General features: G+C 43.9%; 1 protein-coding gene across 1 annotated transcript in view; it reads left to right on the top strand.

Annotated features, from left to right (window-relative positions):
• The window catches only part of PCCA (propionyl-CoA carboxylase subunit alpha), a 433,859-nt gene that overhangs the window by 266,762 nt on the left and 150,366 nt on the right, over positions 1 to 16,731 (top strand). Inside the window, exon 19 of the mRNA XM_062193969.1 lies at positions 10,335 to 10,437. Within this exon, the coding sequence (XP_062049953.1) occupies positions 10,335 to 10,437 (103 nt within the window). The remainder of the gene's footprint in view (positions 1 to 10,334; positions 10,438 to 16,731) is intronic.

The following is a 16,731-nucleotide window of genomic DNA, read 5'->3' as shown; positions in this document are numbered from 1 at the left end:
GTACAGCTCTGGCCATTGTGACCAATTGGGGAGCGACCAACAAATGGAAGATCTCTGTCTCTCTCTCTGCCTCTCCTACTCTCTTTATATAACTCTGACTTCCAAATAAATAAATAAGTCTTTTAAAAATTATGCATAGAAACATTTTCTGTACAAAAATTAATTTTTCTTTTAGTTGTATTTTTCTGCAAACTTTTCTGAAGTACTCCCCTTAATAGGTTTTTTTTTTTTTTTTTTTGACACAGGCAGAGTTAGACAGTGAGAGACAGACCCCCAAAATGGTCGCTACGGCCAGTGCGCTATGCTGATCCAAAGCCAGGAGCCACGTGCTTCCTCCTGGTCTCCCAAGCAGGTACAGGTCCCAAGCACTTGGGCCATCCTCCACTGCCTTCCTGGGCCACAACAGAGAGCTGGACTGGAAGACGAGCAACCGGGACAGAACCAGCGCCCCAACGGGGACTAGAACCCGGGGTGCCAGCGCCGCAGGCAGAGGATTAGTCACATGAGCTGCGGCGCCGGCCCCCTTAATAGTTTTTAGCAAAAATCTCTGCAAAAGGAGATTGTTAAAAAAAATGAATACACAAGCCACAGAGAAAACTTAGTATCTAAAATAAAGAACTCCTATAAATCAGCAACAATAAGACCAACAATCTAATAAATTTATGCAAAAACTTGAATGCAAATGGCCAGTGAGTACATGAAGTCTAAACATTATTAGTCACAGGGGAAAACACATATTAAACTAAAAGGAGATAGAATCTCACAGCCAGTAGCCTGGCTAGCATTAGAAAGACTGACAAATGGTGACAGGGATGTAGAACAGCTCCATTACTGGAAAGGTTTGGAAAGATTACATGATCTTGGAAAACAGTTTGAAAGTTTACATAAAATTAAATGTACATTTACCCTAGTATTTCCACTCATATTTTCCCCCCACAAAAAAATGAAAACATAGGTCCTCATAAAAGTCTTGTGCAAAGAACTTGTATAGATGGGGCCGGTGCTGTGGTGTAGTAGGTAAAGCCGCCGCCTGCAGTGCTGGCATCCCATTTGCACACTGGTTCGAGAGCCGGCTGTTCCACTTCTTATCCGCTCTCTGATATGGCCTGGGAAAGCAGTAGAAGATGGCCCAAGTCCTTGGGCTCCTGCACCCATGTGGGAAACCCGGAAGAAGCTCCTGGCTCCTGGCTTCAGATTGGCACAGCTCCGGCCGTTGCAGCCATCTGGGGAGTGAACCAGTGGATGGAAGACCTCTCCATCTCTCTCTCTCTCTCTCTCTCTCTCTCTCTCTCTCTTTCTCTCTCTCTCTCTGTGTGTATAACTGTGACTTTCAAGTAAAATAAATAAATCTTTAAAAAAAAAAAAAAAGAACTTGGATAGTGACTTTGTTCACAATAGCCCCAAACTGGAAACCAGCCAAATACCCATCAACAAAAGGATGAGCTAATTTTTCTCAGCAGTGAAGAGAGAATGAACTGTTCAACACAGGTGAGCCTCAGAAACACTACACTGGGCAGAAATGGCCACAGGAAAGTATATAGTTCATATTTTGGAGTTTGTATGAAGCCTTAGAGCAGGTGACCACCTAAGGGCTTGCAGAGTGGGTTCACTGCCAAGGTGATTGAAGGCCATTAAGATTTTTGAGTTACATTATATGTATATTGTGTATTAATAATTTTTCTCTTCATTTTTTGTGAGACACTGTCTCCCAACATGTATACAGTGTGTAGTGGTGGAACCAGGGAAATCAGTATTTTCAAGTCCTTAGACATTTATTATTTCTTTGTGGTGGGAACCTTTGAACTCTTCTAGACTTTATAAAATTCATAATTATGAGCTGTAGTTGCCCTACTGTGATGTAAACATTTTCAATTTATTCTTCCCAGTTGAATTTATTTTGGTACCCTTTATCCAACCTACCTCTCCTTCCTAACTTCTGGTGTCCACTATTCTGTTTTCTCCTTTTATGAAATCATCTTTTTTAGCCCCACATTTGAGAAAAGAGGATGTGGTGTTTGTCTTTATGTGCCTGGCTTGTTTCACATAATGTTATATCCTCTAGTTCTGCCCATGTTGATATAACAGGATTTTATTCTGCTTTTTTTGCTTTTTAAAAAACGTTTTGCTTTCATTTATTTGAGAAAGAGACAGAAACAAAGACAGAGAGATAGAGAAACAGAGGCAGAGAATGAGCAAGCCAGAAAGAAGACTTGTAAGTTCTTTGAAACCTCTCATTTGCTGGTCCATTCCCCAAATCCACATAACCTTCAGGGCTGGGCCAGGCTGAAGCCAGGATCTCAGAACTCAGTTTGAGTCTCCCATGTGGGTAACAGAGACCCAAATACTTTAGTAATGACCTGTAGCTCCCTAGGGTGTGCCTTGGCAGGAAGCTGGATTAGAAGTAGAGGTGGGACTTGAACCCAGACACTCTGACATGGGATGTGGGCATCCCAAGTGGTGTCTTAACTGCTGTTCCAAACACTCACCCCTCATTCTTTTTTATACTGAATATTGCATTGTGTATATGTTCATACTTTCTTTATCCATTCATCCATTGATGGAAATTTCAGTTGATTCCATATCTCGGCTATTATGAATAGTGCTGCAGTAAACATGGCCTGGGAGTGCAGGTACCTCTTTCATATACTGATTTAATATCCATTGGATTGTATGTTAATACATGTTTAAAAAACTAATAAGAGGGACTGGCACTGTGGTGCGGCAGATTAAATTGCTGCTTGTGTACCCCACATGCACCTGTCTCTCCTATTCCACTTCTGATCCAAATTCCTTCTACTCTGCCTAGAAAGGCAGAGGGCGATGGCCAAGTATGTGGATCCCTGCTACTCATGCTGAAGACTGGGACTGGGTTCTTGGCTCCTGGCTTCAACATGGCCCAGACCTGGTTTCTGCCCATTTTGGGAGTGAACCCGCAGAAGGAAGAGCTCACTATGACTCTCTCCTATTGTCTCTCTCTCTCTCTCTCTGTTCCTCTCCCTCTCCTCCTCCTCCTTTTCTCTAACTCATGCTCTTTCAAATAAATAAATCTTTTTTTTTTTTTTTTTGACAGGCAGAGTGGACAGTGAGAGAGAGAGAAAGGTCTTCCTTTTGCCGTTGGTTTACCCTCCAATGGCCGCCGCGGTTGGCGCGCTGCGGCCGGCGCACCATGGCCGGCGCACCGCACTGATCCAATGGCAGGAGCCAGGGGCTTCTCCTGGTCTCCCATGGGGTGCAGGACCCAAGCACTTGGGCCATCCTCCACTGCACTCCCTGGCCACAGCAGCGAGCTGGCCTGGAAGAGGGGCAACCGGGACAGAATCCGGCGCCCCGACTGGGACTAGAACCCGGTGTGCCGGCGCCGCAAGGCGGAGGATTAGCCTAGTGAGCCGCGGCGCCGGCTCAAATAAATAAATCTTTAAAAAAATGAAAAATTGAACAGAATTACTGAGACAATAGAGAAGGATTATGGATATTTCTGCACCTGATGATGATGATAAACTTTACTTAGCATTGATGTGCAAAGCAGTTTGCCCCTTTTATCTTATGTAACCAACACATTGGTTAGATGTTCTCACTGTCTTTGTTTTACTGGTAAAGAAACTGAGACACAAGAAGGTTAAGTTGTGGAGGTCAGCTTTTGCAATTTTGCATTTAGACACGGGAGTGACTGAACAGGGTGACAGTTTCACTGTATTGCCTTTCCTGACTAAATGTGCCAATATCTAAGCTGGGAACCTTAAGCCCTTCTCCATACAAGGATTAATTGAATTTGCCTGCTATTAAAATATATATATATATATATATATATATATATATGTAGTACTGAGAGTCTAGATTCAAGTGTCATTTGTGTAATTCTCTGTGACGCTGGTACCACCACACTTGGGGGTGTTCCCGGTGCTGCAACACAGTTCTCTGGCCAGAATCTTGCACACAGTCTGCTGTATTTGCACACACACATTTTAAATTGCAAGTGGGCTGAAGTCTCAGCCTTCTCTCTGCCAGTTGCTGGCTTTGAAGAGGTTCTCAGCAAATGCTTCTTTCATCTTTCTTCTGCAGTGAGGAACTTTAATGTTGCAGTGTCCTAAGTTCTCACATAATAAGGCTTCCAGTTCTGTTTGGTTTGGCAGTAGACTTCTGTTTAAAATTCCTTTAATCTGTTCATTCCGTGCTTTTTATATTCATTTTGATAGCTGATGATGCTGTGAGGGATTTTCCGCGAATTTATGATCCCACTCAGACTTGCAGACTTGCGTTGGTGGCTCTCCTCTGTCTCAGCTTGCTCGGAGTAGGCCTTTCAGCGCGGCGCTGAATTCCTGCCTGCCTTGGAGTTGTTTTTCTTCCCTCCGCTTGGGGGAAATAAGAAACAATTCATATACTGGATCTAAAGTTTCATTAAAATTGCTTATGCCTTGTCTCAGGCATTTTAAGTGGGCCATCTGTCTAAACATCTTGCTCTCTCTTTTTTTTTCTGATCATTTCCTCGACTTATTCATGAGCCATGGGAGGGCTCCTTTGTAGTCTCCTGTGAGCTGGTCCTGGCTACCCCCACTGAATACATCGATGTGCTTGCCTAACGTATCCTTTCACCATGCTGCAAATTCTCTGAACTTGGAGCAGATGAATGGCCCACTTTCTGAAGGCCTTGTTCTCCCTTCCCAGATCTGTATGCAGAGACTGACCTCAGTGGCTGTGGAATGCAGCGTATTATTCCTGATCATTTTACAGGCCACCCACTGGGAAAGTTATGATGAAGCATTTCTTAATGATCCTTTGACCATTAGTGTTGTTTTAACTCAGCATTTCACTCCTAAATAGGTGGTGGCACCATTGAAAACCAGCTTTTCTGTCTGTTCCTGTGGCTTTGAGGTGCCTGTAATCCTGGCTAACTGAAGATGCTGTTAGTTTTTCTAGTGACACATAATAAGAATGTAGTTAAGTTAGTATTGCTTATGCCTTTTTCAGTAAATTTTTCCAAGAAGTTTAATGTATCAGTATTAACATTAGTGATAATAAGCTGGCAGTTTTTCACCATAAAATGTAGAAAAATTTAGATTTATTGGACATATTCATTCTGGCTGGCTGATGATAATCAAAGTGGACAGGCCTGAGGAAGAGGTATTATACGATTTTCTTTGTGAGTCACCGTATGTGTGGATTTCTTTTTAGTGTGTTTAGTTTGTTTTTTGTTTTTTTTTTTGTAGTTGCCCTTTGTTATTGGCTTTGAGAATTGCAAATAAAAGTTGCACAGATTGCATTTTTTTTTTGTCAGATGGCTGTGTCTTTCACTGGAAGTACACTGCAGCGACGGGAACAGTTTGCTGTGTGTTGTTAGGGCATGGAGGTAGAAGAAGCTCCAAACCTTTCTCCCTGTTTTCAGAAAGTTGTTTGTAAAAATCTTTTCTGAGACGATTTTGTATTTCATGTATGTTTGCAATTCTTTGCTAAAGTGTAAAATATGATGTTACAGAATTGTTATCATAAACATGTTTGTGCTTGTTGAATTGATACAGTGTTCCAAGGTAATTATTAATGAACTTCCAGGGTTCATGTTTGTGCCTGTTATTATCTTATTTATGGTTCATTGTAGTATTTTTTTGCACTACACACCTTATTTATAGTTCCTAATTAATTGGCATGAATGCCCAACCCATTCATTTTATTTACAAACCAAATTGAATCAAAGCTAGTTTCAAACTCAAGTAAAACCAGCAGGAATCGGAGCAGATATTGTCTGTAAGAGAATAACTGATGCAGCGATTCCACACCTTGACTCCTTTTAGTATCTGGGAACCTTTCACGGTGAAGCCTCTTTCCTCTAACCTATTAACGGATGGCCTTAAAGGATTGTGAGAGAAGTGCCACTTCTGGGGTTCAGGGCTCAGAGCAAGGCTTCCCATCACCTGCCCAGTTCTGCTCTGATCCACTTTACAGATGTAGAACCTCTGGTGGATAGGATCCAGTGGGTCCTCAGGTCTGCTGCTAGGGAGAGAGTGGGCCGAGCTGTTTCAGCTCAAAAGCCTGTGCTCTTTGCCAGCATCCCTCCTGGGGCAGGCTGTACCGTATATGAAACAGATGTGGCTCAGGAGAAGCAGTGGAAAAATAAATAGTAGTTAGGCTCTGACGCGTGGCAGCTACGTCTCGCCACCATCTGACACCCGGCTTTCAGTGGGAAGATGCACTCTGGGGTAGAGCAGGAGCTTCTAGCTCTTCTGCAGGCAGAGGCCTGGCATGGAACCAAGTGGGGTCTCAAGATTTACCCCCAAAGAGCTGCTACCATGGGGCCACTCAATTTTGAAACATACTACTCCCAACACATATACTGAACCATATTACTACCCGTGTAAGTTAAATGGAAGGTAGAGCACTGGACTCGTGGTGTAACTCATAAACAATTGTAGTCAGAGGTTATGTCTGTTTTGAAGAATCCATGAGTTTGAGAAGCAGAGAGGAGGTGGAATCCAAAGAGATTGCAGTTTGGGGGAAAATAAGAGTGCCAGCCTAGAGCTGGGCTTCATTGCCCTCCTTCCTTTATGTATTTAATCCTCAACACATCCCAATGATTAGAAATATTATTAAAAGGAAACTGAGACTCAGCCTGCTCTAGGTCCAGGGCCGGGTTTTCTGCCTGCTTGTGCCAGTCACCAGAACCCTCGTGCATGACCGTGGGGCTCATTTCTTGGCTCCTGTAGGCTCAGCCTGGGGGGGGTCTGGTGCAGCCAGGCATGCGAGTCAGCGGATAATGAGAAAGAAGAGCGGGTCAGCAAGTAGAGGTTTACTTTTCAGGGCCTTGAACGGCAGGTGGCTTCATGAAGGTTTACTTGGAGTGATCGTGGCAGCAGAGTGATGCCGTTACCCAGGAGAGCAAACACTGAAGAAGGCCAGGTTGCACAGTAGTCTAGCCATGAGGCTCTCTGTCCTGAGCCCAAGGTTCTCTGGCTAAGTAAGCCAGAATGGAGATTGCCTAGAGGCATGTGTGCAACCCAGACAGGAAATGGAGGGAGGGGTTGTGTGTGAGCAGGAGGGTTGCAGGATGGCTTGAAGAGGTTCCACCACTGGCTCCCTTGACTAGACCTGAAGTGGTGCTTTTGTTGGGTTGGGGAAGTGCAGCGCTTCCCCTGAGGCCCTGAGGACCTTGATGTGTGCTGGGCATGGATCTGGTGCAGGACGCTTTTTCTTGCACCCAGTATGGTGTTCTGTATAGGTGCTTTTTGTTTGTTTGTTTGTTTTTGTTTTTTTGGCCTAAGACACATTCAAAATGGCCATGTTGCCTACTTCCGTCACCCCTTGGAAGGTCACGTATCAGCCACATTGGGCTATTCCAGGCCTGTGTGCGGGTTGGGGACGTCCCTAGCAGGGCTGTAGGGTGTCGCTTGCTGTTAGGATCCCGCCACTGCTTGATCCTGAGTGGTTTGCAGCCACAGCAGAGCTGGAGCTGGGGCCTTGTCAAGTGCAGAGGGCCGTGCCTGAGTGCAGCCTGTCTCTCTCCTTCTCGGGTTACCCCCGACAGGTTGTGTCCAAGGTGAGGAGTGTGTGGGGTCTGTGGTCACCCAGGGAGGGCCAGGAGTGGTGCCGCCTGCCTCTTCTTGCTGTGCTCTGCCCTCTGGCGATTCTGCCGCCTCCCCTGCACATGCTCCCTGCTCCTCCCTCAGCCCTTTTCCATAACTTGTGCGAAGAGCTGGGAGTGTAAAAACAAAGAATGAGCTTGGTCTTTGAGGAGCTCGCAGACCAGCCAAGCAAATGCCCTGTGGAACATGAGACTGAAAGGGAGCCCCCCTTCTCCCTGCCCATCTCCTCCCCTCTGGTCCCGCCTGGGTGCTGCCCTCCTCGCTGCCTTCATTCATTCTCCTGGGTGATGCTTGGTCCTCTGAGACAGTCCTCTTCAAATGGCCGGAAGAGGGTCTTCCAGACCTGTGCTACAGTGTATTCCTGCCTTACTTCATGCATTTTTTTTTTACTTTTGTTTTTACTTCTAAAGTATTTAAAACATCATTCTCTCATCTTCAGAAAGCAGGTCAAGAAGAAGTGGAACAAATACAAATAGTCACCCTAAAGTGTACAGCAGCATCCGTTAGACATTGTGACTAGAGGGGATTGCCTTATAACCATAGTGTTTGTGACCTTTTTTTACTGAATACACAAAGAACTCTTGAGATTTGGAGGATTTAAATGAAGCATAACCTGCCATGCTCTTTCAAAACTGTGTATTAAGGTAGAGCCAGGATACTACAAAATGTAATACTTAAATTAGGTAAAATTGGGGCCGGCACTGTGGCATAGCAGGTAAAGCAGGCCAGCAACCCATATGAGCACTAGTTCAGGTCCTGGCTGTTCCACTTCCAATCCAGCTCTCTGCTATGGCCTGGGAAAGCAGTAGAAGAAGGCCCAGTCCTTTGGTACCTGCACCCGTGTGGGAGACCTGGAAGAAGCTCCAGGCTCCTGGCTTGAGATCAGCCCAGCTCTGGCCATTTTGGCCATTTGGGGAGTAAACTAGTGGACTGAAGACCTCTCTCTCTGTCTCTGCCTTTTTGTAACTCTGCCTTTCAAATAGATAAATAAAAAAAAATTTTTTTTAAAAAAAAGATGGGTAAAATCTGCAAGTATTAAATTTCTGTTATTTTAAAGAAAATTGTGGGAAGCCTGTTTGTATTCTAAAGATATTTTAGAATATAGTATTGGCAAGATTGGACTGTATTGGACTGGGTTTCTGGTCCTTTTGATACTGATCACATGAATGAAAGGAGCCATGTGGCCATCCTGGTATTGTCCAAACATACACACACACAGAGCCCTAGTTTGTATTCCAGGTGACAGGAGAAACCAGTGTTGCAAAAGTCAGGAGAACCATGTCTTATTTTCCTTTGGTGCCCCAAAACCTAGTGACAAACACTTTGTATTTGTCGAACTCATAATTCATTTAGGTTTTTTGGTTTTACTTTTTTGTGTTTGTATTTTGTTTTGGCAAAGCTGTTTATCATCCTGTTATGTAAGAGCTCATTAAATTGGTATTTGATTACTTTTTAAAATCAGTTTTTAAAATTTGGTAAATTTGTAGTAACAGATTATCATTATGAAATAAGTAATGTTTTCACAAAAATAGTTTATTTCCCAGCTACTAGACCAAGATTTTTTTTTTTCCCATTGATACTATGAAGGAACATTCTATATTATTATATTCTCTTTTGTAAGTAGCATAATGCATGGGGGTTCATTCATTTTGGTTTTTTGAGTGAATCTTGTTTGAGAAATAGAGAAAGATTTGTAGATAGAGCGTGTGCACACTTGTGCCAGCAGCTCCCACCTGCTTGGGAACCCAATTACTCGAGCCATCACCGCTGTCTCCCAGCAAATGCCTAAACAGGCAGCTAGAGTCAGGAGCCAGAGCCAAGAGACAGACCTATGTACTCTGATGTGGGATGTGGACATTTTAGGCAGCAGGCTAAATCCCTGCTTCCACTGCTTAATGTATTTTTAGTCTAGTTGATTACCAAGAAATTAAATCAAAATATTTTTCTTCAGTCAAATCATGCTGATTCAATAGTGTGTTTTCTGTCTCTGAAGCTTAAGGATTGCTTAAGCTTAAGGATTGTATTTTAATTAAAAGTGAAACTATCTTTTTTTTAAGATTTATTTATTTATTTGAAAGAGTTACATAGAGAGGAGAGGCAGAGAGGGAGAGGGAGGGAGGGAGGGAGAGAGAGAGAGAGAGGTCCTCCATCCAGTGGTTCACTCCCCAGTTGGCTGCAGTGGCTGGAGCTGTGCCGATCTGAAGCCAGGAGCCAGGAGTCTCTTCCGGGTCTCCCACGCGGGTACAGGGGCCCAAAGATTTGGGGCATCTTCTGCTGTCCCAGGCCACAGCAGAGAGCTGGATTGGAAGAGGAGCAGTCAGACTAGAACCGGCGCCCACATGGGATGCCAGCGCTTCAGGTGTTAACCTGCTGCGCCACAGTGCCGGTCCCAAAAATGAAACTATCTTAACAATAACCACATATTGGAAAGGATAGCATAGCTTGAGGAAGAATAATTTGTGAAGGGCCATCATAATTAAGCAGATCAGAATCACAGAATGGATGTTGGTAATCAGGATAAATGATGGTAGCATGGTTATCTCCAAATGACTACTGTTGCCTTTGGTGTATCTTCTTAAAAACAAAAGAAAACAAAAACCTCTATTTTAAACCTGAAAGCTTTTTCCAAGAGTGGAGCCTTGTGACATAAAGTGTTCTGAAATAAATTCTTGGCAGTTTTACCCCACACTCTTAATGTCAAAGGAAAATAGTTTATTGAGAGAGAATAATGAAAATGACTAACTCTTTCTTCTCTTTCTACTTCAGAGTTCCTGTTGTTAAATTGGACACGGTTAAGTGGGAGCTCTCAATAAAATTGCATGATGAAGATTATACTGTCACAGCCTCAAACAGTGGATCAACATTCTCTGTGAGTTTTATTTCTCGGTATGCTTGGCGATCTTGGAATTATCTATGAGTCTTTCAACCCATTTTTAACTCTTCAGTGCCTCTAGTTTTGTGAATTAGGGCAGAGATGTGTACCTGCCCCCTCCTGTTGAGGAAGCTGTAGGTGAGTGGGGAGCACTGGTTCTCTTTTGCTAACTAGGAACTATATCCCTAGAGTCAACTGCTTTCTCAACCTGTTTCCTGATACCTGATTGATTTTTCTTTTGTGTTACTGAGAAGTAATACTTTTGCCTCTGCTGAAGAGGAGAGCACTTTGTACCTCCACATGCTTGATAACTGTGGTACATGACTGTTCTTTTAAAACAAGTTATCTGAAGCCACAGAAAAACATGAACTCATTCCATGTTGTGATACAGTCTGGGGCTGGGTTGACCTCCTGGTGACATTCTTTTTGCTATGGAGAACTGAACTCCTTAGATAGTGTCCATGACAGAGGTGCGTTAGTGGAATTCTGGTCCATAATGGAAACTGTTACAATGCGATTTCAGTGTTTACAGTATGAATGAGATGTTTAGAATCTGTGATTTGGGATTGCCAGAAAAATACCACTACGAGTTGCTACTTACTTTGTCTGCTTCTGTATTTTTGGCCTCAACCCAGGGAAGCTGCTATCTAGTTAGAATAATGAATGTTGTCTTTCTGTACATCTCCCTCTTGATAACTGAGTTGCATGGCAGTGTCATTGTGTTTGGAGAGCAAGTGACTTTCAGTCGATAATTGAAGCTCCTTGGCTTAAGTAAAACCTGGTGAGGCTGGAGGAATAGGAGTTTGTTGATCAAAGTGAGAAAATACCAAAGGTAAGGATTCGTGGGAATTCAGCTGCTCACCATCTACTTCTGACGTGGCTATCTGTGCCAGACAATGCCCCCGGAGAAACTGATGTGCTTGTGTGGTGGTCAGATTCACAAAGAAATGAGACCAGTTCACGCAGTAAAGGTTTTTCTTTTAATTTTGTGATTCATTCCATATGCCATAACTGATAAATCTTTGCTTACTAAAAGATACTTTGCACTGTTCTCTTAAAATGAAAGCAGTGGTAGAGTTAAACAGTTACTTTATGATAGACTTTGTGATAAATGCGATTTTTTATGTTCCTCATAGCTGTATGATTATTTCTAAAAAAATAGCTTTGTGAGTGGACACTTAACTGTATATCACCTTGAATAGCAAAGCACATGAATTGGGTAGTGCAGAGAATTGATGTTACAGGGTAGCGTTTTCCGGGCGGCAGGTTAACTTTAAGGAAGGGAAGACTCCAGCATGATGAGTTCTGTGCTGGATCACCGCTGAGGCCTCCCTGCAGTCTGATGATCTCGTAGGCACTTCTCCAGGCAGGGCATTGCCCCAGTAAGAAAACTGCCCAGATGGCTTCTTAGAGCTGTGACTTCCTTGTGCCTGCCTTGGATTCCATTTTGGAAAACTAGAGACGCCTGGTCTGACTGCTCCAGGGGTGTCTTGAATTTTTTCCTGGAGAATTCTCTCTTGCTTCACTTTTGACCTTGAGGAAAATGGTGCTGTTTAAAAAAAAAAAAAATCGAAATTACAGCGCTGTGGTGCAGTGGGTTAAAGCTCTGTCCTGAAGCACTGGCATACCATATGGGCACCAGTTCTAGTCCTGGCTGCTCCTCTTCTGATCTAGCTCTCTGCTATGGCCTGGGAAAGCACTAGAAGATGGCCCAGGTCCTTGGGCCCCTGCACCTGCGTGGGAGACCTGGAAGAAGCTCCTGGCTCCTGGTTTCGGATCAGTGTAGCTCTGGCCATTGCGGCCAATTGGGGGGTGAACCATTGGATGGAAGACCTCTCTCTCTTCTCTCCTCTCCTCTCTATGTAATTCTGACTTTCAAGTAAATAAATAAATTTTTAAAAAAGAGAAATTTCCCTGAGGGTTGAGCATTTGTCCTTCAGGTTACAATGCCAATTAAGATGCCCACATCCTGTATCAGAGTGCCTGCGCCAGCTCCGGATTCCTGCTTCCCAGCAACGCAGACCCTGGGACACAGCCAGTGATGACTAGAGTAGCTGGGGCTCTGCCACTCACCAGCGGGACCTGGACTGGTTTCTCAGCTCCTGGCTCCTGCGCAGCCCAGCCCAGCCCAGCTCCAGCCATTGCTGGTGTTCTAGGAGTGAACCACCAGATGGGAGCTCCCTCTGTGAATCTATTACCTGTCTCTCCCCCTCCCCTCCCCCTCCCTCTCCCCCTCTCCCCCTCCCTTTCCCCCTCTCCCTCTCCCTCTCCCCCTCCCCCTCCCTTTCCCCCTCTCCCTCTCCCTTTCTCTCTCCCCCTCCCCCCTCCCCCCTCCCGCTCCCTCCCTCTCTCTCCCCCCTTTCCCTCCTCACCTCCCTCTCCCACCTCTCCCTCTCCCTCTCTCCTTCTGCCTCTGAAATTAATTATTTTGAAAATTCCTTAAGAATGTCCAGGTGTCAAAATGTACTTCCCGAGTTTATTGGCTTAGCTACTGTGAGAGGCACCAGTGGCCTGTTAAAAAGCATATTCTCATGATGCCCTAGCACTTCTTCTGACATGTGTGCGTTGAGCTACTTGGGTTTGACGTTGCCATCAGCAGAGGAGGCAGGTTAGCTGTGTGTGGTAGTAAGTAAGGGCTCGTTGGCGTGAAGTTCTCCACACTGTGGCACTGTTATTTGCTTTTAGGCTACAGAAGGGAGAACTGTGAGTGTTTACTCGGCTTCAGTGGCAGAGTTAATTAAGAGATACAAAGGTGGCTGGACGCTGAGAGAAAATATGATTCAGCTCATCATGATAAACCCAAAACTGTAGAAAGCATGTTGATTTTTATTTATAATTATTTTCATGATTCACATCTGTATTTCTAAGATATTTTATGCTTTTCTGTTATACTGTGTAACACAAAACAGTCCAAATAGTTAATGCTAAAGAAACTGATTAAAATGTTTACCATCTTAATTACTATGAAAGATTAAATTCATAGCAAAGACAATCTGCTTCAAAGAAAAGCGTCGGAGCGGTCCTGACATGTGAGAAGATTGCTTAGAAACTCAGAAGCCTCTCAAGATGGGTGATAAGCACTGGACACGGCACTTGGAGAGAATTTGACTCATGTCTCATACTGACCCTTGATGAGCTAGAAAACCACTGTGCACAAGCCCAGATATTAAATTATGTGTCCTTTATTACTCTAAGCTAGAGATAGAGCTTTTTTTTTAAAAAAAAAAAATAAATAAAGGGGTTCATTTATTTATTTGAAAGGCAGAGTTACAGAGAGGCAGAAAGAGAGAGAATCTTTCATCTACTGGTTGACTCTTCAGATGGCTGCAACAGCCAGAGCTGCTCCAATCCGAGGCCAGGAGCCGGGAGTTTTTCTGGGTCTCCCATGTGGGTGCAGGGGCCCGAGGACTTAGGCCATCTTCCACAGCTTTCCCAGGCCATAGCAGAGAGCTGGATTGAAAGTAGAACAGCTGAGACTCAAACCAGTGCCCACACGGGATGCCAGCACTGCAGGCGGCGGCTTTAGCCACTACACCACAGCACTGGCCCTGAGATGGAGCATTGTTTTAAAAGATTTATTTATTTAATTGAATGGCAGAGTTAGAGAGGGGAGAGTGAAAGAGAGAGAGATTGATTTTCCAATTGCTGGTTCATTCCCCCAAAATGGCTGCAATGGCCAGGACTGATCTGAGCCAGGCTGAAGCCAGGAGCTTCACCCAGGTCTCCCTTCTGGGTGGCAGTGGCCCAAGTATGTGGACCATCTTCCACTGCTTTCTCAGGCACATTAACAGGGAGCTGTACTGGAAGTGGAGCAGCCAGCACTTAAACCAGTGCCCCTATGGGATGCTGGCATCTCAGGCAGTAGCTTAACCTGCTACCAGGCACAATGCTGGCCCCAACATAGAAATTTTTTTGTAAAGACCTTGTTAATGGGGCCAGCGTCATGGCACAGCAGGTTAAGCCTCTGGCAACACAGGTATCCCACGTGAGTACCATTTTAAGTTTTGGCTGTTCCACTTCTTTTTTTTAAGATTTATTTATTTACTTGAAAGTTAGAGTTACACAGCAAGAGAAGGAAAGGCAGAGAGAGAGAGTTCTTCGATCTGCTGGTTCACTCCTCAGATGGCTGCAATGGCTGGAGCTGCGCCGATCCCAGTGAGGAGCTAGGAGCTTCCTCCAGGTCTCCCATGTGGGTGCAGGGGCCCAAGGACTTGGGCCATCTTCTACTGCTTTCCCAGGCCACAACAGAGAACCAGATTGGAAGTGGAGCAGCTGGGACTCAAACCAGCACCCATATGGGATGCTGGCACTGCAGACCGGGGCTTTAACCCGCTGTGCCACAGCGCCAGCCCTGACTGTTCCACTTCTTATCCAGCTCCCTGCTAATGTTCCTGGGAAAGCAACAGAAAATGCCCCAAGCACTTGGGCTCCTGCCACTCACATGGGAGACCCAGATGAAACTCCTGGCTCCTAGCTTCTGGCTGTTGTAGCCATTAGGGGATGGAACCAATGGGTGAAAGATATTCTCTCTCTCTCTCTCATTCTCTCTCTCTCTCTCTCTCTCTCTCTCTCTCTCTCTCTCTCTGGCTGGTCCTCCCCTTCCCCCCAGTAACTGCTTTTCAAATAAATCTTTTAAAAAATATTTTGAAATGGACTGAAAAAAGATGCCATTAAGTGTAATCTACTACTTAATAATAACCAGGATTCAGAGGCTATTGAATTCTGCTATACCAAGTTTATCTTTGTGCTAATGGCTAAACAAAACAAACAAAACCTTACATAATCAAAAGATGTTGAATGATCAGTAAAAGTAATTTTTCCCATTTTGAAAATTCTTTTTAGTTTGTCTTCCTAAAATAGTATTTTTTTGCTTCTTATAGAAAGAGTAAAACCAGACTTTCTCAGAGATATAAACTTTCCTGCAGTTTAAATTAGAATCCTTTTATTCTCTCAATTTAAACCAAGTTATTTATTAATCAAATTTGCATGATAGTTAGATGGAGCAGGCGATGTGGAGGAGTAGGTCAAGCCATTGCTTAGGACTCCTGCTTCCTGTGTTGGAGTGCCTGGTTCCGAGTCCCCATTCCTCCACTTGCAATCCAGCTTGTTCCTTAATGCACACCCTGGTAGGTGGCAGGTGACAGCTCAAGTACTGGGATCTCTGCCCCTGACCTGGGAGACCTGAATTGAGTTGGTGACTCCCGACTTCAGCCTCACACATCACTGACTGTTGCGGGCATTTGCAGAGTGAACCAGTAGTTGGAAGATCTCTATGCGTCTGTCATCCATGTCTCTGTCTTTAAATAACATTTTTTAAAAAGTTGGATAACTCACCTATTTCTGCTTTTCACTGCTCACTTCAAAACTGTGTTATAATCAAGACAATGTGATACTTAGTAAAGGCAGACGTGGATCAATAGAATAGAATTGACAACCCAGAAATAAGCCCATACATTTATGGTCAGTTGATTTTTCAAAAATGCTTACTTGAAAGGCAAAGAGAGAAAGAAGAAAATAAAACAAAGACATCTTTGAACCAGCTCTTCAGTAATGCCCACCCTGATCAATTGATTTTTGACAAAGATGCCAAAATAATGAAGTGGGGGAAACAGTAGTGTTTTCAACAAATGGTACAGGTATAGCTGGATGTCTGCCTGTAAAAGAATGAAGTTGGACCCATGTCATATTGAGTTAATATACAGAAATTAACACAGAGAGGTTCAAGGACCGAAATAAGAGCTAAAACATCTTTATGACCTTGCATATGGCAATGGTGTCTTGGGTGTGATGCCAAAAGCACAAGCAGGAAGAGAAAAAATAAGTTGATCATCAGAATAAAAACATTTGCTTCAAAGAACACTATTCAGAAATTGAAGACAAACTGCAGAATGGGAAAATATGTTTACAAATTATGTATCTGGCAAAGCACTTGTGTTTGAATTATATAATGGGCATTTACAACTCAATAATAAAAAGACAACCCAATTTTAAAATGGGCAAAGAATGTGAATAGACATTTCTCCAGAGAATATAAATAATGCCGAAAAGTACATGAAAATATCCTTTGCATCATAAAGAATCAAAAAATGCAAGTCGGGATCAGACTGTGGGTCTCTTCTTGTGGCCGTGCAAGATCACATGGGAGCTGCAGCTCTGGGGCCGTGGCAAGACAAACATTTAAACCATTTTCTCTGCTCTTTGACCAGGTCTTGGTTGAAAGGACTGCCACAGAAACCATAACCAAAGGAGGCATTATGCTCCCTCGCAGAAAAATCTCAAGGAAAAGTATTC

This window comes from Lepus europaeus, chromosome 6 (assembly GCF_033115175.1).
Source record: "Lepus europaeus isolate LE1 chromosome 6, mLepTim1.pri, whole genome shotgun sequence".
NCBI lineage: Eukaryota > Metazoa > Chordata > Mammalia > Lagomorpha > Leporidae > Lepus > Lepus europaeus.
Note: the sequence above shows the minus strand (reverse complement) of the source record. Positions and strands in the feature narration are given on the sequence as shown.